We start from the raw sequence: 21,785 nt of genomic DNA on the forward strand, positions 1-21,785 counted from the left end.
CGCACACAGACCTATAGGATACACACACTTAAGCCAAGCGTACTCATATTAGTAAATATGCACACACATAGTCAGACTCAGGGAGCATCTCGCCACACATTTTTTCTCTCTCTCCTTCTCTTTAGTTATGAACAAGTGATGTATTCTCTCCACCTGTCTAAGCGACACACACAGCGCACACCCCTAGTTATACACAGACATCTATGGGTGCACTAAGGTTTGTTACATGGAATGTAAATGGAGCTGCCTCCAGAGAAAAGAGGTTAAAAATATTTAACCAACTCAAAAAACTACAGGCAGATGTTGTCCTTTTACAAGAGACCCACAGACCTCTTAGAGGTTCGAATGAACTTAAAACACCTGAGTTTCCTAATGTGTTCTCAGCTTGTTATAATTCTAGACAAAGGGGAGTAGCAATTTTAATCCATAAAAATATTAATTTCACAGTACTCGATACAGTTATAGATCCAGAGGGCAGATTCTTAATCATTAAACTATCTATACTTGATAAAACGCTATGTATTGTAAGTGTATATGGTCCAAATGTTGATGATCCCCCATTCTTTCACGTTTTTTTCAGTGTACTCTCTGAACACTTAGATGGCACACTTGTTCTTGGAGGCGACCTCAACCTTGGACTAAATGAAGAAATGGATAGGCTCAACACAGCAGGAACTCAGCATAATTGGCAGTCCACAAATATAATCAAACGGTATATGAGCGACTTTGGCCTTTGCGATGCATGGCGCTCCCTTCACCCCAACAGTAAGGAATACACTTTCTTCTCACATGTTCATCACTCCTACTCTCGTCTGGATTATTTTTTGGTCAGCAGCTCACTGCTGAGCGACATTTCAGACACTGAGATTCACCCTATAGCTGTCAGCGATCATGCTCCTGTATCTTTAACACTAATGCACAAGAATAATACTACGCCAAGTAAAAACTGGAGATTTAATACATCACTACTTAAAGATGAAGACTTTATTAAATATTTTTAAAAAGAGTGGACTTCATATTTAGACTTCAATGACACTCCCGGAACATCAGCTTCTGTTCCATGGGAAGCAGGGAAAGCTGTGATGAGAGGTAAAATAATTTCTTTCTCATCACATAAAAAGAAAGAAGAAAATAAAAATATTCAGGAATTAGAAAAAACCATCAAATCCCTAGAAGAAGCCTACGTGTCCCACCAAGATCAGGAACCATTGAACAAAATACGCAAAACGAAACTAGAATTAAATGAGATAATTGATAAAAAAACAAAATTCTTAATACAAAGACTACGCTTACAAAATTATGAGCATGGTTATAAATCCGGTCAATTTCTAGCAAGCCAGCTAAAAATAAATAAAGAAAAAACAACTATATGTGCTGTTCAAGATTCATCTGGGAACAAAGTATATGACCCGAAACAAATAAACAACATTTTCAGAGATTTCTATAAAACGTTGTATTCACCACAAATAAACCCATCTAAAAAGGAAATTGATCAGTTTTTGGACAACATAACTCTTCCAAAATTACTAGAAACTCAATCAATGGCACTGGATTCACCACTGACGCCAGGTGAACTCCAGGAAGCCGTGATAAGTCTGCCCAATAATAAGGCTCCAGGTCCAGATGGCTTTCCTGCAGAATTCTACAAAGAATTCTGGACGATTCTAGCACCAGTTTTTTACAGAACGTTGTTGGAAATCAAAGAAAAGGGCAGACTTCCATCAAATATGAATTCTGCAAACATTAAACAGTCTTACTTGTTATCGTCTATCGTCCATCTGGGCCTTACACAGAGTTTCTCTCTGATTTCTCAGACTTTTTATCTGATTTAGTGCTCAGCTCAGATAAAATAATTATTGTGGGTGATTTTAACATCCATGTAGATGCTAAAAATGACAGCCTCAACATGGCATTTAATCTGTTATTAGAATCAATTGGCTTCTCTCAAAATGTAAAAGAACCCACCCACCACTTTAATCACACTCTAGATCTTGTTTTAACATATGGCATAGAAACTGAACATTTAACAGTGTTTCCTGAAAACCCTCTCCTGTCTGACCATTTCCTGATAACATTTACATTTACAATAACTGATTACACAGCGGTGGAGAGTAGACTTTATCACAGTAGATGTCTTTCTGAAAGCGCTGTAACTAAGTTTAAGAATATAATCCACCCACTGTTATCATCTTCAATGCCCTGTACAAACATAGAGCAGAGCAGCTATCTGAATGCTACCCCAACAGAGGTCGATTATCTTGTTAATAATTTTACCACCTCACTACGTACGACTCTGGATACTGTAGCTCCTGTGAAAACTAAGGCCTCAAATCCGAAGTACCTGACTCCGTGGTATATTTCTCAAACACGTAGCCTAAAGCAGATTACTCGTAAACTGGAGAGGAAATGGCGTGTCACAAATTTAGAGGATCATCAATTAGCCTGGAGAAATAGTTTGCTGCTTTATAAGAAAGCCCTCCGCAAAGCCAGAACATCTTACTATTCGTCACTGATTGAAGAAAATAAGAACAACCCCAGGTTTCTCTTCAGCACTGTAGCCAGGCTGACAAAAAGTCAGAGCTCTTTTGAGCCAACCATCCCTTTAACATTAACTAGTAATGACTTCATGAACTTCTTCACAAATAAAATTTTTACCATTAGAGAAATAATTACCAATAATCATCTCACAGATGTAATATTATCTACAGCTACATTTAGTACCATTGATATTCAGTTAGACTCTTTAACTCCAATTGATCTTTCTGAGTTCACTTCAATAATTAATTCCTCCAAACCATCAACGTGTCTTTTAGACCCCATTCCTACAAAACTGCTCAAAGAAGTCCTGCCATTAATTAATTCTTCGATCTTAAATATGATCAACCTATCTCTAATAATCGGCTATGTACCACAGGCCTTCAAAGGTGGCTGTAGTTAAGCCTTTACTCAAAAAGTCATCTCTAGACCCAGTTGTCTTAGCTAATTATAGGCCAATCTCCAACCTTCCTTTCATATCAAAAATCCTTGAAAGAGTAGTTGTCAAACAGCTAACAGATCGTCTGCAGAGGAATGGCTTATTTGAAGAGTTTCAGTCAGGTTTCAGAGCTCATCACAGCACAGAAACAGCTTTAGTGAAGGTTACAAATGATCTTCTTATGGCCTCTGACAGTGCTTGCATCTCTGTGCTTGTCCTGCTAGACCTCAGTGCAGCGTTCGATACTGTCGACCATAATATCCTATTAGAGCGACTAGAACATGCTGTAGGTATTAAAGGTACTGCACTGCAGTGGTTTGTATCATATCTATCTAATAGACTCCAATTTGTACATGTAAATGGAGAGTCCTCTTCACACACTAAGGTCAATTATGGAGTTCCACAGGGTTCAGTGCTAGGACCAATTCTGTTTACATTATACATGCTTCCCTTAGGCAGCATCATTAGGAGACATAGCATAAATTTTCACTGCTATGCAGATGACATGCAGCTCTATCTATCCATGAAGCCAGGTAACACACACCAATTAGTTAAACTGCAGGAATGTCTTAAAGACATAAAGACCTGGATGGCCACTAACTTTCTGCTTCTTAATTCAGATAAAACTGAGGTTATTGTACTCGGCCCTGAAAATCTTAGAAATATGGTATCTAAGCAGATTCTTACTCTGGATGGCATTACCTTGGCCTCCAGTAACACTGTGAGGAACCTTGGAGTCATTTTTGACCAGGACATGTCCTTCAGTGCACATATTAAACAAATATGTAAGACTGCTTTCTTCCATTTGCGCAACATCTCTAAAATTAGAAATATCCTGTCTCAGAGTGATGCTGAAAAACTGGTTCATGCATTCATTACTTCCAGGCTGGACTACTGCAATTCATTATTATCAGGATGTCCTAAAAACTCGCTGAAAAGTCTTCAGCTGATCCAAAATGCTGCAGCAAGAGTCCTGACAGGGACTAGAAAGAGAGAGCATATTTCTCCTGTTTTGGCTTCCCTTCATTGGCTTCCTGTTAAATCCAGAATTGAATTCAAAATCCTGCTCCTCACATACAAGGTCTTAAATAATCAGGCCCCATCTTATCTTAATGACCTTGTAGTACCATATCACCCTATTAGAGCACTTCGCTCTCGCTCTGCAGGCCTACTTGCTGTTCCTAGAGTATTTAAAAGTAGAATGGGAGGCAGAGCCTTCAGTTTTCAGGCCCCTCTTCTGTGGAACCAGCTTCCAGTTTGGATTCAGGAGACAGACACTATCTCTACTTTCAAGATTAGGCTTAAAACTTTCCTTTTTGCTAAAGCATATAGTTAGGGCTGGACCAGGTGACCCTGAATCCTCCCTTAGTTATGCTGCAATAGATGTAGGCTGCCGGGGATTCCCATGATGCATTGAGTTTTTCCTTTCCAGTCACCTTTCTCACTCACTATGTGTTAATAGACCTCTCTGCATCGAATCATATCTGTTATTAACCTCTGTCTCTCTTCCACAGCATGTCTTTATCCTGTTTTCCTTCTCTCACCTCAACCGGTCGCAGCAGATGGCCCCGCCCCTCCCTGAGCCTGGTTCTGCCGGAGGTTTCTTCCTGTTAAAAGGGAGTTTTTCCCCTCCCACTGTCGCCAAAGTGCTTGCTCATAGGGGGTCATATGATTGTTGGGTTTTTCTCTGTATCTATTATTGTGCGATCTACTGTACAATATAAAGCGCCTTGAGGCGACTTTTGTTGTGATTTGGTGCTATATAAATAAAATTGAATTGAATTGAATTAATCTCCTCCTAAAACCAGGCAAAGACCCTGTATATCCCTCAAACTATCATCCAATATCCCTTATAAATGTAGACCTTAACATAATCTGCAAAGCTCTCTCAAAGAGATTAGAGAAAATAACCCCCCTCTTAATTCATCCTGACCAAACTGGTTTCATAAAAGGTAGGCACTCATCAACAAATACACGTAGATTACTTAATTTGATAGACTACTCATACAGTAAAAACATCGAAACTACAATATTTTCTTTAGATGCAGAAAAAGCATTTGACAGAGTTAACTGGAAATTTCTATTTGCAACTTTACACAAATTTGGTTTTGGATCCTCTTTCATTAACTGGTTAAAAATATTATACAATTCCCCAACAGCTTGTGTCAAAACAAATTACCAAACATCCTCCAGCTTCTGTCTCCTGAGGGGCACCAGGCAGGGATGCCCACTCTCCCCTTCACTGTTTGCAATTTTTATTGAACCACTAGCGGCAGCAATTAGACAGAATTCAGTAACTAAGGGCATAAAATGCAAGAACGTGGAACATAAAATCAGCCTTTATGCGGATGATGTGCTACTTTTTCTCCAAAACTCACAAACCAATCTCTCTGGGGTGATTGAATTGATAAACTCTTTTGCAAGAATATCAGATTACTCAATTAACTGGTCAAAATCTACAGTCCTTCAGATTAATTGCCCCTTCTATAATTCTTCTTCTACACCACTGCAATCAGGAAATATAAAATACTTAGGTGTTAATGTTTCTCCCAAGCTTGCAGATCTAACTAAATTAAACCATATCCCACTTTTAAAGAAGGTAGAAGGCGATCTGGCTAGATGGAAATGTCTACCCATATCACTCATGGGAAGGGTTACCACTATAAAAATGATGGTCTTACCAAAAATAAATTATTTATTCTCAAGGATCCCAACTAAACCACCACAAGATTGGTTCAGATCTCTAGATTCATATATGTCCAAATTCCTTTGGAAAGATAAAACCCCATGTATAAGCTTAAAAACACTACAAAAGACCAAGGATAAAGGAGGATTAGAACTACCTAACTTTCAGCACTACTTCTTAGCCAACAGGCTTCAGCTTATCTCAGGATGGCTAAAACATACCCTCTTAGACGAACCTTGGCTAGATGTAGAACAAGCACTTTGCAATAATCTTGAGATTTCAGACCTACCATTTATCAGCTCAAACATCCAACGACATGAATGCTTCAAAAGCGTCAACATCAGCTCTTCTCTGACAGCATGGTGGGAGTTTCTAAAATTGACAGAGTCTTCATTAATCCCATGCAAACGAACACCTATCTGGAACAAGCTTGACATATTACAAAAAAAAATATGATAAACTTTCCAGATTGGAGTGATAAAGGAATCAAGCTGTAGATACTTAGAACATATATTAGAAGGAATGGAATTTATTCCATTTGACAGACTAGTTACACAATATGAGATCAACAAGAAAAGATTATTAGAATAACAACAAATTAAATCCATAGTAAAAAAGAAATTTAAACCGGGTCAAGTTGAACTACAAACACCACCAAGTGTGGTACAATTTCTTACTCTTAAAACCCCAAAATTACTTTCCAAAATATACAGAATGCTTTCTAAAACAGATGAATCAATATCACTTCCTATTGCAAAATGGGAAGTGGATTTATCAGTTAACTTAGACCAAAACGTCTGGTCTCAGATATGCTTAAAAACCTTTCATTTAATTAGAAATCCCAGTCTTCAATTAATTCAATACAAAATACTACATAGAGTGCACTATACAGGTCATCGGATGTTCAAGATGGGCTTTACGTCTACCAACAACTGCTCACACTGCCAAACCAATTCACCGGACAATTACATCCACGCTCTTTGGTTCTGTCCACCAGTGCAGAAGTTTTGGCGCGAGATATGTGAAGACTTATCGAAGTGTCTGAAATGTAACATTCCAACTTCCCATTTTGTGTGTTTGTTGGGCAGCTTAGATAATGTCACTACAGAAAAGAATATAGCCCATGTGGTTTTCACTGCCCTATGCATAGCCAAGAAAACAATATAGAAATTATCTATTAGATTACATTAGTCTTGATACAGCCTCTGCCACCACATCAGATCAATTGGCTGCGGTCGTGAGGTCTCAGAATCTGCTCTGTGAGCAAAAGAGTGACAAGATCACGGAATCGACGGCTAATAACATCATGGAGAAACTCGCAGCTATCCAACGGGAGATTGAGAGACCAGTGTCGGAGTGTTAAAAACAACTTGAAATTCTCATGAGTTGTTGGCAAAAAGAAAAATCACCATCATAATGCGGCTACCCCTTCGGCGCCAGCTGTGGGCTCAAGGCTGGAGCTGAACAAAAACTCCCTGATAACGACTGTGTTGAGTCTGTTCCTTCCCATTCCATACAAGGCCACCTGGGTTGGCTGGAAGACCGTTTACTTAGCCTGGCAGGGCGAAGGACACTGTCTCAGCTGAACTATGGACACGCACACACATACATATACTGATACTGATAAGCACTCACTGACGCATCACCCTCCCTACCCAACGCCACCTCCAATGCTTACCTCCCCTCTGATGTGGACATCGGGTCAGTTGGAGGCGCAGTCGAAGATTGCAGCGGTCCCAGATCAGATGTACACACTGGAACACTTTCCCATGTTGCTTGTCTGTGTTTATTGTGTTATGGTGTGTTGATATCTGTGCATTCCTGTATTATCCTTTTGTGTTACATATTTCGATTTTTTTTTCCTCGCTACCTGGCCTGATCTGTCTCCCCAATGTGATGTTTGTATTGTATGTACGGTCGGCAAGGTCTGTCATCTCGGTAGTGGGCAAAAGACTTGCAACTGACAAATAAAGGCTATCTCATCTCATCTCATCTCAATTGCTCTGGGCTCCGTTGATCAGCTCCATCACCTAGCGGGGGTGTCCTGGGCTCTGTGGGGCCGGGCGGCGCTGCTGAACTAGGCCTCGGTCCGGATGGGCCTGGGCCCCCCTTTCCCTGGCGGGTTGCAGAGTATGGGGGTGCCTACTGGGGTCAGCGGGGGAGATGGCCCCAGGGAGGGGTCACTTGCCCCTCCCTTCCTTCCCTCCCCATCTCCAGCTGCCTCCCTCTTCCCGCTCCACCACAATCACCCACACATGCAGGGCCTTGGGGTAAAGGTGTGTCACCAGGGTGCAGGGGAGGCATCCCCCCCTCTGTCCCCTTCTGGCTGCCTGTGCCTCAATTTTATCCCACAACTTAGACATTCACATTACTCACACTCTCATTACACATACATAGAGGACCTTGGGGGTGGGCAAGCTACACTGTACCCAAAAGACCATCAGGGTGTACAACCTCACCCCTGACGTCGTAGCCCACCTCTCAATTTTAAATACATGTAGACATCGAGGGCTATCAGGAGGGGTTATGCGCTTACCTGCTGCTCTCTGGCAGGTAGCTCCATGCCCTCCTGGGTTTTAAATGCACCTTAGAACACACATGCATCAACACTACATTTGAGCGGGCGGAGGGAGGTTTGGAGTCTTCACACCCCCCCGTTCTCTGCGGCCTGTTGGAGCAGGGGGGCTAGGAGGAGGAGTTGGCCGTCCGATTGGGGTCTGGAATGTGGGGGCTCCCTGCTGCTGCTGAGCCGGGGCAGTCTGCTTCTCTCCACCCCAGGGAAAAGGGTAACACTACTTGGGTCTGGGTGCAGTTTCCCCCTCCGGGGGCAAGGGTACCTAGACCTGGGGCTTAGAGTGTGTACAGTGTCTCTTTATGTCTGTCTCCACGTTGGGTGAGTGTTGAGTAATTGCATATGAGAGCATGAGGGGGGTGGGAATGGATGTTTGTATCTGCGTGTGCCTGTATGTCTGTGTCTATATGTCAGGTTGGGTATCAGACGCCACCTCTCTAGGGACATCTCAGCCCCTCCAAGGTATGGAGACCTATCTCCCCCCACCACTTCCACTGCCAGTGGCAGACGCCCTCAGTTATCAGTGCGTTGGTGATTCTTTGTGACTGGGGATGGGCGTCCGGGTACCCACCGGCTCACTCCTTGGTGGCTGCTTGTCAGGGCCTCGAACCTGGGGCTCGTTGGGGCCACTTCGGGGGTGGGGTGCCCTCGGCCTCTCGGCCTGGGGCTCGGTCACTCTGGCACAGCTGGCTGCCAGCGGAGCTCACGGGCACGTCACTGCAACCCCCCCTGGCTTCTGCTCCGCGGCTGCTGAGTGACCCCTCATCTGGGGCTCTCCTCAGCTCTTTCTGGGATAGTGGCGCGCCTCTGTTGGTCTTCCTTGGTCTCTTGTGTTCTGAGGGCCTCTGGATGTCTGGAGCCTTGATCTCCTCCATACCTGCTTCATGCCCTGGAGGACTGGGCTGTGGCCCCCACACCCTCTAGCAGATCATTACATGAAGGAACCTTTTAAATACAAGCGCGCTCATGCTCACAGGTGTACACACGGGGACTCACACACACAAATTACACCCTTTTTGGCTCCTACCTCAAAGCACACTGTGCGCTGTCGATCTTACGTGCTGCACAATAATGTTTAATATTTAGTTTTTACTGTTACATTCCCATAGATCATCATGATGTTATTTATTATGTTGCTCTTTTTTTTTCTTCTGCTGGTTTTCTCTTTTTTCTTTCTCAACAGGTGATCCAGGTGATTGATATATGTATTTTATGTCTGCTTATTTTGTTGGTTTTTGTTTTTTGCCCTTTATCCCCGTCCCTCTTCCCCGCTGTTTTTCTTTCCCTTTTTTTCTCCCCTTTCTTTTCCCCAGTCAAGTCTATCCCGTATTTAACAAGTGAAAAGAAAAGAAAATAAACAAGAAAAAAAAAGAAAAAAAAAAGAAAAGTAGCTAAGTAGCTAAGTAACTAATTACGTTTAATAATAAGTAATTAGTAAAGTAATGGGATTACTTTTTGGAGACGTAATCAGTAATGGGTAACTAATTACTTTTTTCAAGTAACTTGACCAACACTGGTCCTAACACTGTAATAAGTTATCTAACCCAAAAAGAAACAAAAAGAACAAATCAAAAGTAGAATGTGAGGCAAAGCAATCAGTCTGGGTTCAGGAGACTGACAGCTTAGTTGAATCAAGTGACCCTGAACCATGCCTTAGTTATTACTGGTTTACACTGGTTGACTTCCCAGGATGCACTGAGCCGCTCTCCTCCTCTTTTCACTGCTGATATGTTTACATGTCACTACTGAATGTCATTAACTTTAGTCTTCTCTCTCTATGCACTGTTTTTCATTTTTACTCACAACCCCACCAGATCTGCTGACCAAGGTATCTATCTGTTAAAAAAAATCAATTCATTTGAATTCAAATTGATTTATATAAAGGCACAACAAAAATCCAAAGAATAATTAAAAAAAATGCTTCCAGTGCAGTGTGGTGCAGAACCTGCCTGGTACTGCCTGCCACTCTGGTTTTCCCAGCAGGCGAAACCCTTGTTTTTAAACATTTTCCTGTGAGTTCTGTATTTCATTTTGGGGAAGGTGTGAGCACCACTGTCTGCCACTTCCCAGGCATGTTCAGGCCACAGTGGTTCAGTCTGCGTAGCCTGGCTTGTGGTGGCTCTCTGCAGGCGCACAGAGATTCTCTGGGCTGAGCCCGTCATCAGGGTGATGGACTGAGTGTCGAGAGCTGGAACTGCTGGTGTGACAGCGGGGAACTCAAACACCTCGTCCTCATCTGAAAAAAAACAAAACAGAGGACTGTGAGCAAATTATTTATAGAGTCATGATACACCTCAGGTATTTAGGCTTGGTTGCAGCTGCTTAGGATCTAAGCATCAAATGTACAAAGTAAAGGCATTAGTTTTTTTTACTATAGTAGTGCAGTAATGCTTTCTGCCTCTTAAAACCCCAGTGATTTTCCTGTGGTTTAAAATCTTACGTGACTTCTGAAATCGCAGTTCCAGGCAACTAAAAACTCTTGCTACATTGTATCATGTCATCTTAACAAGAATAAATTTAACAAGTCTTAAGTCATTGAATTTCGTTCAGATCGTATATGATCTAAGCACGCACCATAGAAACATTAAATTATTTTGTTCTAATTATAAGTTAGACTTTTGCAAAGGTAATCACCTCCCATTTTCACTTTTTTGAGTGTATGCAGTGTTTGCAGTAGCTAAAAATGACCTTGACAGGCAGGCAATGTGGGGCTGCTGGGCAGTGAGCTGTGAGTTCCTCTGACTGGAGAAACACTGCCCAGAGAGCCAGAGCGAATCAGCTTCCTACAGGCCAGAACCAGCAGCTCACGGCATTGTTTATGACAGTTAACACCACAGTCTGCAAAGCAAAAATAGAAGCATATAGTCAAATGTATTCAAGTATCCATAGTATCCTGACAGTTTGGCAGTTCGAATGTGAAGATCAACTTTCTTGCTTTGTTGTTGGAACAGTAGCTTCACAGGCAGCAACAACACATTCTTACATCAGCCTAACTCACACCCTTCTCCTGATTTAGCCTCTACATCACCTGAATGTCAAATTTCTTTCTCTCTGCAAATGGACGTCCACCTCAGAGGATCCTGCATAAATCAGGACTGTACAGGACTCACCACCCAAATACAATTTTGCATTTTAGACCAGCATAGTGTGTAAGAACTACTTTTTGTGTCCCACCTGTAGCCATTTCAGTACATAAAGTTTGAAATTTTTTACTACAGGAATCATAGATGATGAAACACTGCACCTTATGTGTGAATTATACTTCAGGGGCAAATTAACTTATGACGCAACTGGACGCAAGACTTCCTGTAAATGTCTAAATCAAGCTACACTACTCTGAGTTTTTGATTGTGCCACACTGTCTTTACAATCTTGATTTGATGTATAAGACACGTCTAAAATTCTGGTTAAAGTTACAAAGAACTAGAGTGGCTGCCCTCACCATTAAAAAATAATCCCACAGGTTGGCTATGTAAGTCATTATTAACAATGACCTTAAGCGATGCTTTTTTTACTTGTCTTGAAATCCTAAGGTTAGGCTGTGGCGCTAAGGTTGGATTTTTTTTTAGCAATGATGATTTCAGAGGGGGCTAATTGTTATTTCTCTCTATTCATTTTTGTTTTAATCTTGGAAGACCTTCACAGAAGAAGCCAGCAAAATTATACCTTTGCATTTGTACCCCTGTTTAATGATCCCCCAGAGCTGTAAAAAAATAGACAGAAAATAGCATCAGGTCACAACAAAGCACAGCAAATTTTGAAAACAAACAGGACACAATTACAACTGTTTGCACTATTTCCAGCAACTCTGTGCACGTCTTTTGTGTCTGTGCTTAGGACTCGGGGTAGTATCATAACAGTATGTACCCAGGTATGTTTAGGCAACTGAGAACTATAGCAAGCAAAATGACAGACCCTGTGAAATTAAAAATTAAAAATTAAATGTGTTAGAATGGGTGGGACAGTGGTGAGCACTGTCACCTCACAGCAACAAGGTTCTTAGATTGAAGCATTCTGCTTGAAGTTTGCATTTTTTCCCAGTGCGTGTGTTTGTTTTCTTTAGCAATATAGGAAAAACCTTCCACAGTCCAAAGACCTAAAGTGACCACAGGCAGATAGGGTGCTGAAATTGTACAGATTTAAAGCTCTGTAGGAATTTGTGGTTAGATCTGGCTTGTAAATGGACTTGCACTTATATTGCACCTCTTTCCTCTATTTGAGCATTTAAAGTACTTTCTAAGTCTCATTTACCTAATCTCTCGCATGCGCACACACGCACACACACACACACACACACACACACACACCCACGGAATACATTTTTGGACTTTTAACTGTGTTTTTCTTTTAACTTTTACAGTATTTCCTACTGAAAATGACCTCCCCCACAGCCATCTATACTACAACAAAATAGTTAAGCAATAGGTTAACAATTAAATTAAATTAAAGTAATTGATTTGCACTGTCTACTATAGAAATTAGATTATTAGATTATTTTTCTTAAAAAGAACACTTTCATTTATTACCAAAAACTTTGTTTTATAAATACAGGACATTCTGGGTAGTGAGCTACCAGAATCTTGTTGTGTAATTTTAAAGATGTACAGTGTGGGTTGCATGTCGCCCTTGATGTAAAATGAGTTTCCATCCCTGATCTATAACTACAAATAAAAAGAACAACATGCACACACCCATCCACTCACACTCCAATGGAGGCAATTCAGAATTTTGCATTTTGCCCAAGGAGGACAGACACCAACATTCTGATTGGTAGACAACGTGGCCTACCACCTGAGCCACGGCGTCTGAATGATTGCTAACTGCTTGTAGTTGCTCTTTAAAATCTAAAGTGCTTTGAGTGATCAGTAAGACTAGTAAAGTGCTGTATAAATGCCAGTCCATAACCAGCAGAATTTATAGTATTAGATTCAGTTAATTTAGGTACTTTACATTCCACATGCAGTGAGTAATTATGACACACATATGGCAGGATATGTATACATGGCAGGATATTATAGATACACACAAATCCAGCACAATGTTCGCAGAACGTGGGCTTCAGGTATGTCATCTCCTGAAAGTTATGGACAAATCCTGGTCCCATCTTACACTGCAGCAGTGGGTTAGCCCGAAGGAAATATGCTATCATCTCATCTTTACTGATCAATCCATCTCTGAGAGAGAGAGAGAGAAAGAGAGAGCGAGAGAGAGAGAAGGAGAGAGAAACGAAAAGAGAATGAACCAAAGACAGTGAGTCATAGACAGGTCAGTCCCATCTCTGTCATCACAGCATGAACTCAAAATGAAACAAAAATGACAGTAGTGTAGGAAAATGTGCTACTTCTATATAATAGCTCTTAAGCTGCAGTCACACAAGTACCCACATTGCTTGCACGTGTGTGTGTGTGTGTGTGTGTGTGTGTGTGTGTGTGTGTGTGTGTGTGTGTGTGTGTGAGTGTGTGAGAGAGAGAGAGACAGACAGACAGACAGACAGACAGATAAAGCACTTAAGTCCATACATTACAGCACTGGCAAGATGGCAAGAAAAGAGCTCTTGAGAGCCTGTAGTCTGAAACATAAAGTAAGGTAAGGTATGGGCCCGTATGATCTCCAGTGGCACTGGCTCACCAGCAGTGGCGGTCCTAGCCTATTTGGCGCCCTGGGCGAACACTCCCTATGGCGCCCCCCACACACACACACACACACGTATGAAGACAGAGAAAATATAGTATGCAAACGGCTACTAAACAGACATCATAATTATTCATACAATGAGAACAGGACAAATCAACAATTGACACTGACTAATTAGTATTATATTAATATTATATTATTGTATATATTGTTTGGAGTTTAGTCTGTTACTGTAACTATTTTTACCATTTCTTCTTGGAGGAGCTGTAACCCACATAATTAAGAAAGTATTCTGAAAGTTTTAGGATACATGACCTGCCATTATCCAATGACACATCTGCTTACCTGTATCTTTTGCTCGTTTCTCCTTGTAGGAGGCATAATTAAATATTGAATTTTAATGATCACTGGGTTTTCATTTGTTTGGTTGCTATGGTGATGTGTAACGGGAGTCAGTGGGTGCTAGCGGTGACATTAAGAGTCAGTCTGTCTTTCACTGGTTTGATTTTGACAGAGAGCAGGGCTGGGTAGCCGTAGTTTTTGTTGACCGCAGCACAACGAGTTTCCCCTTGTTGCATTAGAGCCTGTGATGTTTTAAGAGTTTGAATCGCGAGCCGATCACATTGCTCTGTAAACTTTTCAAGCACTTTAATGAACAAGCAAGCAATTCCACCTCTGGCATTATTGCGTACAGTTGACAGCGCGTCAGGCAAATAGGCAGGCTCAGTCCCCGGCCTCTGGCGACTGTGGACGTCGATACACTCCTCTTCTTTTCTCTTTTTTTAAACTTTAAAAACGGGTTGTGTGTGAGACTTTGAATCAACAAAATATAAAATATACATTTTAAATTGTTATTGATCCCTTTACCCCGAGTCCTAAAGTGTATATTTATTTTTTTACTCTTAAATATTTATTGTTCGTTTACTTGCACTGCTGTAACTGGAGCCTCGTCGTCTCGTCTCTCTATATACTGGACTGTATGTAGCGGAGATGACAATAAAGTTTACTTTGACTTCAGCAGCGAGCAGGCGCACCGAGAGCTCTCGCGCTCACTTTTCGTGTATCGATTGATTGATTGATTATGCTTTATTCATCCCGAGGGAAATATAGAAAAACATCGGTGCAAATTATAAGTCTGTATCATGATGTCTGGTGTTTTCGTGTTGTTGGTTTGCTTTTATTTTGTTTTATTTTGCGAGTTGGTTATTAGATGCTGCTCCAGCCAGCCAGAGAATCCCCCGCCGCCCCGCCCTCTCCTCCCTGTGCCGCAAGCAGCAGGCGCACCTCGCAAACAAAGGGCGCCCTTACTCCCAGCAAATGGGCGATAGAAAACCGATCGGTGCCTATGCCATCCCCAATATGCGCTGGCATGATGTCGAGGCAGCATGAGTACGAGCAATTTTTAATTTTTTTTTTGCCGATGCCAGTGATGCCGCCCCCACCACGATGCCGCCCCGGGCAACCGCCCGTGTCGCCCGTATCTAAAACCGCTACTGCTCACCAGTGAAGCAGCCTCATCAATTCTAACCTCTGTACAGACACAGCCTGCTCAATTTCAGCCATATGGAAGGTTTACTGGACAGGGCTTTACAGCGCAAATGGCAATGGCTGTGTCCCAATTCAGGGTCTGCACGCTTGAAGTACGCGCACTACGCGTACTACGTACGGTGCGTACTATAAGTACGAGAAGTGCGGAAGTGAGAGGCTTGTGAAATGGGACGGTCTAGCCTTCGTCGCGCTGTTCAGGTTGCCTAGCAACCATGATACTAACCGCGAGAAACGTTTCATACAGCTTTGTTTGACAGAAATGAAGGAGAAAAAATGTTTTGTTGGTCATTCATTTTTGTCATGACATCACTTTGATTAGTTGAGTATCTGAGGCTGAGACCACAGGACTGTAAAACATGATTGTTGGGCTTCATTTCTGTACTGAACAGTCATTTTAAGATTAGTTAGTAAATAACAATTAGCTAATGTTGTTCATGAGACTAAAATCATCTCACTGTGGTAATGTAAATATAATATAGCCAATATTATAGTATTGTCAGATATATACATATATATTACATATATATATGTATATATATATACATATACATTACAGCAGTGAGCTTGAACTCTGGGTCAAAGATTCAAGTTGCAGTTATTTATATTTCCTATCACCTTAAATCTTCACTCATAGACAAGTATCTTTGACAGTGTATATAGAGATGTATTATGCATAAGAGACAAATATTGTTCGTTTAATATGTTGGCATTATTACATTTGGCTCAATGCTTACATACATGTGTAAAAAGGAAAATGTACGAGCTGTGATAACTGTTTCTGATAGAATGAAGAGTAGACTGATATATTAAATATTCCTTTATTGGGTGAGAACATCAGACCATGTCATAACTGCTTTACGTCATACAGAATAGATATCAGAGCCTTAAACAGGCTGACTTCTGCTAAATGGGTCAAACTGGGCAGAAAGTATACAAACACATAACATCCTTATAGAATATGATGTAACACTATAGATCAACTTAGCTCAGAATATATAAAGCATATAAACAATTACAGCAATATGTACTACTAATCCAAAATACTCAAAGCTTCATAGAACTGAAACAAACATTTATTTTTAGCTCCATTCTGCTGCTGATACATACTTTAGGTTTCTGAATATTAAACTTGTTGCTGCCTTTCATAGTGTCTAACTTGAAGGCCCTGAGTACTTTCTCCCACACTGAAAACACTGGAATGACCAAATTATTTGAACATTACCTAATAAGACTAATTCAGGACAGACAATTAGTTATTTTAAACTTTTCTAGCAGTCCTTCACAAACAGGGAACAGTCTGTCTATTCTCTCCATCTGTCAGCTGCTGCTGGCTCTTCCTCCTCCTCTTCCTCATACACTGCTGAGTTTGTCCTGGTGGATCATCAGGGGTGCAAAGCCTCACAGATGATGTGCAGCAGTGGGTCCCTCAGTCTGTCTTCACTCTGGACACTTGCAGTTGTCACACATGGAAATCAAATGTGTGATAAGCTGCAGGATTCAAACACAAGTGTAACTTATAAATACATGTTCATACTTTTATTCCACAATCAGAGAGAAAGAAACAGAGAGAGAGTGCAGGACAGACAGACAGGTGACAGTCTCAGGTGTATACACTGCTACAAAACAGCACAAGAGAAGGAGGATTTAGTGTTTGTGTTATTACGAGTGCTAAACAAGAAGAGTTCCCAGATGGTCCAGTGGACACATGTGTGACTCCTGTGATTAAAGCATCTTTCTTTCAGCTTAATGAGTGAACCGTCAGCTCGTTCAAACACACGTTAAAGTCCGTTTGGCTCGACACCACCGAACAGAGGCAGCAATATAACATAGCTAACATTAACAGTGCAGTGAATCCTGCTTGTGCCGTGATATTCAGGACTGCAAACCGAGCAGCATCACTGACCTTCAGCTTGTTGTGTTTGTGGATATATGACTGACTTTAATTACGCATAAAATCATCACATTCTCTGTAAGATAAGGTCGACTACATACAGTATATAAACACCCAGCACGCCCCTGCGGGCGGTTTATCCTTCAAGCTCGGGTCCTCTACCAGAGGCCTGGGAGCTTGAGGGTCCTGCGCAGTATCTTAGCTGTTCCCAGGACTGCGCTCTTCTGGACAGAGATGTCCGATGTTGTTCCCGGGATCTGCTGGAGCCACTCACCTAGCTTGGGAGTCACCGCACCTAGTGCTCCGATTACCACGGGGACCACCATTACCTTCACCCTCCACATCCTCTCGAGCTCTTCTCTGAGCCCTTGGTATTTCTCCAGCTTCTCGTGTTCCTTATTCCTGATATTGCTGTCATTCGGAACCGCTACATCGATCACTACGGCTGTCTTCTTCTGTTTGTCTACCACCACTATGTCCGGTTGGTTAGCCACCACCATTTTGTCCGTCTGTATCTGGAAGTCCCACAGGATCTTAGCTCGGTCATTCTCCACCACTCTTGGGGGCATCTCCCATTTTGACCTCGGGACTTCCAGGTTATACTCGGCACAGATGTTCCTGTACACTATGCCGGCCACTTGGTTATGGCGTTCCATGTATGCCTTGCCTGCTAGCATCTTGCACCCTGCTGTTATGTGCTGGATTGTCTCTGGGGCATCTTTACACAGCCTGCACCTGGGGTCTTGCCTGGTGTGATAGACCCCAGCCTCTATGGATCTTGTACTCAGAGCTTGTTCTTGTGCTGCCATGATTAGTGCCTCTGTGCTGTCTTTCAGTCCTGCTTTGTCCAGCCACTGGTAGGATTTCTGGATATCAGCCACCTCCTCTATCTGCCAGTGGTACATACCGTGCAGGGGCCTGTCCTTCCATGATGGTTCCTCGTCTCCCTCCTCTTTCTTGGGTTTCTGCTGTATTCACTGAGCACTCGGTCAGTTGGGGCCATCTTCCCAATGTATTCTTGGATGTTCGTTGTCTCATCCTGGACTGTGGTGCTGACACTCACCAGTCCCCGGCCCCCTTCCTTCCGCTTAGCGTACAGCCTCAGGGTGCTGGACTTGGGGTGAAACCCTCCATGCATGGTAAGGAGCTTTCTTGTCTTGATGTCAGTGGCTTCTAGCTCCTCCTTTGGCCAGCCTATTACCCCAGCAGGGTACCTGATCACGGGCAGGCCGTAGGTGTTGATGGCCCGGATCTTGTTCTTACCGTTCAGCTGACTCCTCAGGACTTGCCTGACCCTCTGCAGGTATTTGGTGGTTGCAGCCTTTCTAGCAGCCTCTTCATGGTTCCCATTCGCCTGCGGGATCCCCAGGTACTTGTAACTGTCCTCTATGTCTGCAATGTTGCCTTCTGGTAGTTCGATCCCCTCAGTTCTGACTACCTTCCCTCTCTTTGTTACCATCCAACTACACTTCTCCAGTCCGAACGACATTCCAATGTCATTGCTGTATAGCCTGGTAGTGTGGATCAGTGAATCGATGTCTCGTTCACTCTTGGCATACAGCTTGATGTCATCCATGTACAGGAGGTGGCTGACAACTGCTCCGTTCCGTAGTCGGTATCCGTAGCCAGTCTTGTTAACGATCTCACTGAGGGGGTTCAGGCCTATGCAGAACAGCAGTGGGGACAGAGCATCTCCTTGGTAGAGCCCACACTTGATGGTGACTTGTGCTATGGGCTTGGAGTTGGCCTCTAGTGTTGTACGCCACATCCCCATTGAGTTCCTGATGAAGGCTCTTAGGGTCCTGTTGATCTTGTACAATTCTAGGCATTCCAGTATCCAGCTGTGGGGCATTGAGTCATAGGCCTTCTTGTAATCAATCCAGGCTGCGCACAGGTTGGTCAGTCTGGTCTTGCAGTCTCGGCTGACTGTTCTGTCTACCGGTAGCTGGTGTTTTGCGCCTCTGGTATTCTTGCCAATCTCTTTCTGTGCCCCACTCATGTATTGACCCATGTGCCTGTTCATCTTAGCCGATATGATGCCTGACAGGAGCTTCCATGTAGTACTGAGGCAGGTTATTGGTCGGTAGTTGGATGGGACCGGTCCCTTCTTGGGGTCCTTGGGGATCAGGACCGTCCGACCTTCAGTTAGCCATTCCGGGTGTCTCTCGTTAACTAGCAGCTGGTTCATTTGTGCTGCCAGACGCTCGTGGAGTGCAGTCAGCTTCTTCAGCCAGTAGGCGTGAACCATGTCGGGCCCTGGTGCTGTCCAACTGTATCGTCCGTAGTGCTGCATTAACATCATCTAGCAGACCTTCTGAGGGTACTTCACGTAAGCAGCTGGATAGCGTAGTGGTTAAACTACACGCCTTTGGAGCAGAAGATCGCAAGTTCGATTCCTGCCTGGCGGCGTCTGTATCCAGTAAGGGTCCTAAGGCTAGACCCCCTATCCTAAGTTAGCCTACCGCAGACATGAGCGAGACAGATAAATATGATGCCGGCTCGGACGTCGCCCGGATCAACAAGGTCCGCGTCAGGTGTTGAGGAACCAGGGCACCCTGACGACAAGTGGGCTACTGGAACAAAAAGGCATCGGTGGGCAAGAGACGAAAACAGGGCGTTGTTGGAATGCTACTACGCTATATATATATATATTTAGAAGTAGAGGCTTTAAAACCAAGTTAACGCTGAAAGTACAAACATCACTAATGTCACACAACTTTGCCGACATGTGGCCAACAGTAATGCTTTAATGTTCTTCGTTATTAAACATTCGCACATAAATAAGTGACATCATATTCAGTACTTACTTTTGACAGTTCACTCTTCGGCCGCTCCCTTCTGCCGTATTTTGCGGCAAAATTATCCACACCCACCGCCGCGTTATGAATTGTGGGATATATGGGACCACGAAGCGTGCACCGGACCATGCTTGATATTTGGGGAAATCGACGGCGCATTTGCATTTGGAGTATGCATTTGAAATACACTTCGAATTGGGACAGCCGTCGTCGCGTGGCGGTGACGTAATCGCACTTAAAATGCATACTTCAAGTATGCAGACCCTGAATTGGGACACAGCCAATGACCAAAAAAAGCAACTGGAAAAACATCCATACACTGTAAAAGATGGACGAATCCCCTATGATGTCACAAATTGATTGCTCAAGTCTAGTTGTGTAGTCTCCAGGTGAGCATTTTAAATGCTGTGACTCTGGTGGTTTGACAGGAGAGAGGGGTATATCAAACTGAAGATGAGGACACGAAGCTGCAACAATTTATGAGCTGACACTATTTCTCTCTTTTGATTTCAACTGAACATGAACTTGGTGTTTTATTTTGTATGATTTGACACTATGTGAGAATGATTTGAGCCCATACATTAATGAGGTTCTATCTGAAGGAGTCTTGATGAGTTACCCCCTGCAGGTCATTAAAGTAAACACAGTTTAAAGTGTATCTGCTGGTTTCATTTTTTTAGACGCTGAATCTAAGTTTATCTTTTACACTGTCTACAAAAACAACCAAACAGTTTTTGAAGGCAAATAAGTGGATACTTTGGAAAAGATAAACTGCTGAATAATCCTGAAGGGAGTCATCAACAAGAACAAAACCGAATTTTTAGTGACATCCATGGGTTTTAGACTTCAGGCAGTTATTGCCTTGTTGAAAAAATGAATTATGTTTTATTAGACAGCAAAAACAACAAACCTAACTGTATTGTAATGTTCCAAACTCACTGATCTTTATCCAAAACGCAGAAAGAGTCCAGGAAGGGGAAGTTGGCTGCAATGCTCTCAAAGTCTTCTTGAGAAATGTATCCATCCCGGTCATGGTCATAATTCCTGAACACAGACTTTCACAGCGCAGACAGAGAAACAGATTACTTTCACCTACAGCAGGAACCGTTTCTTCAAATTTTGAAAAGTATGTTTGTATACTTACATCCACTACCTTCCTGATATGTTTATTGACCAGACAGGGGTCTGGTTTGGTAGCAACACCAGATGCCCAGTCCAGTGGGGCCAATGGCTTGTTGGGAGTTGTTGGAGAGGTAGGCTGTGCAGAAGGACGAGACTTAGACAAACAGGACCCACCAAATACTCACATCAGGACAACAGCATCTTACAAAGCACTTTTTTACTGTTTCCTTTGTATTATTGTAGGGTCTTTACCTTACAATATAAAGCGCCTGAGGAAACGGTTGTTGTGATTTGACGCTATATAAATAACACTGAATTCAATTCAACTGAATACAAAGGCAAAAGGGTGTTTAATTTTCTGCCCTGTGTGATAAATGGTCGGAAGAAAATTTTTAAATTGTCCAAAAGAAGATTTTTAGTTGGATAAAGTCTTTGATGAAAGTATGTCTGAGCAGTGATTATATTACACTAAAACTTACCAATTTAGAGTTACGGGGTTCCCTTAGCAATGACAGTTCATAAATCTCATCCTCAGTGTAATACAGATCTAACGAAAGCTG

The 21,785-nt window shown here is 42.5% G+C and overlaps 1 protein-coding gene across 9 annotated transcripts in view; it reads right to left on the bottom strand.

Moving 5' to 3' along the window:
* rasgrp3 (RAS guanyl releasing protein 3 (calcium and DAG-regulated)) overlaps nt 1-21,785 on the bottom strand; it is a 107,076-nt gene that overhangs the window by 4,807 nt on the left and 80,484 nt on the right. For 8 of the 9 annotated variants that reach the window (XM_039621536.1, XM_039621532.1, XM_039621534.1 and 5 more), the window contains 7 exons: nt 21,705-21,782; nt 21,248-21,361; nt 21,043-21,158; nt 13,259-13,406; nt 11,899-11,935; nt 10,921-11,070; nt 9,750-10,468 (listed from right to left, as the gene is read on the bottom strand). In XM_039621536.1, the coding sequence (XP_039477470.1) occupies nt 10,107-10,468; nt 10,921-11,070; nt 11,899-11,935; nt 13,259-13,406; nt 21,043-21,158; nt 21,248-21,361; nt 21,705-21,782 (1,005 nt within the window). In that variant the 3' untranslated portion in view covers nt 9,750-10,106. Of the gene's footprint in view, nt 1-9,749; nt 10,469-10,920; nt 11,071-11,898; nt 11,936-13,258; nt 13,407-21,042; nt 21,159-21,247; nt 21,362-21,704; nt 21,783-21,785 lie in introns of those variants that run through there. The other variant, XM_039621530.1, reaches the window with a different exon arrangement.

This window comes from Oreochromis aureus, linkage group 13 (assembly GCF_013358895.1).
Source record: "Oreochromis aureus strain Israel breed Guangdong linkage group 13, ZZ_aureus, whole genome shotgun sequence".
Lineage (NCBI taxonomy): Eukaryota > Metazoa > Chordata > Actinopteri > Cichliformes > Cichlidae > Oreochromis > Oreochromis aureus.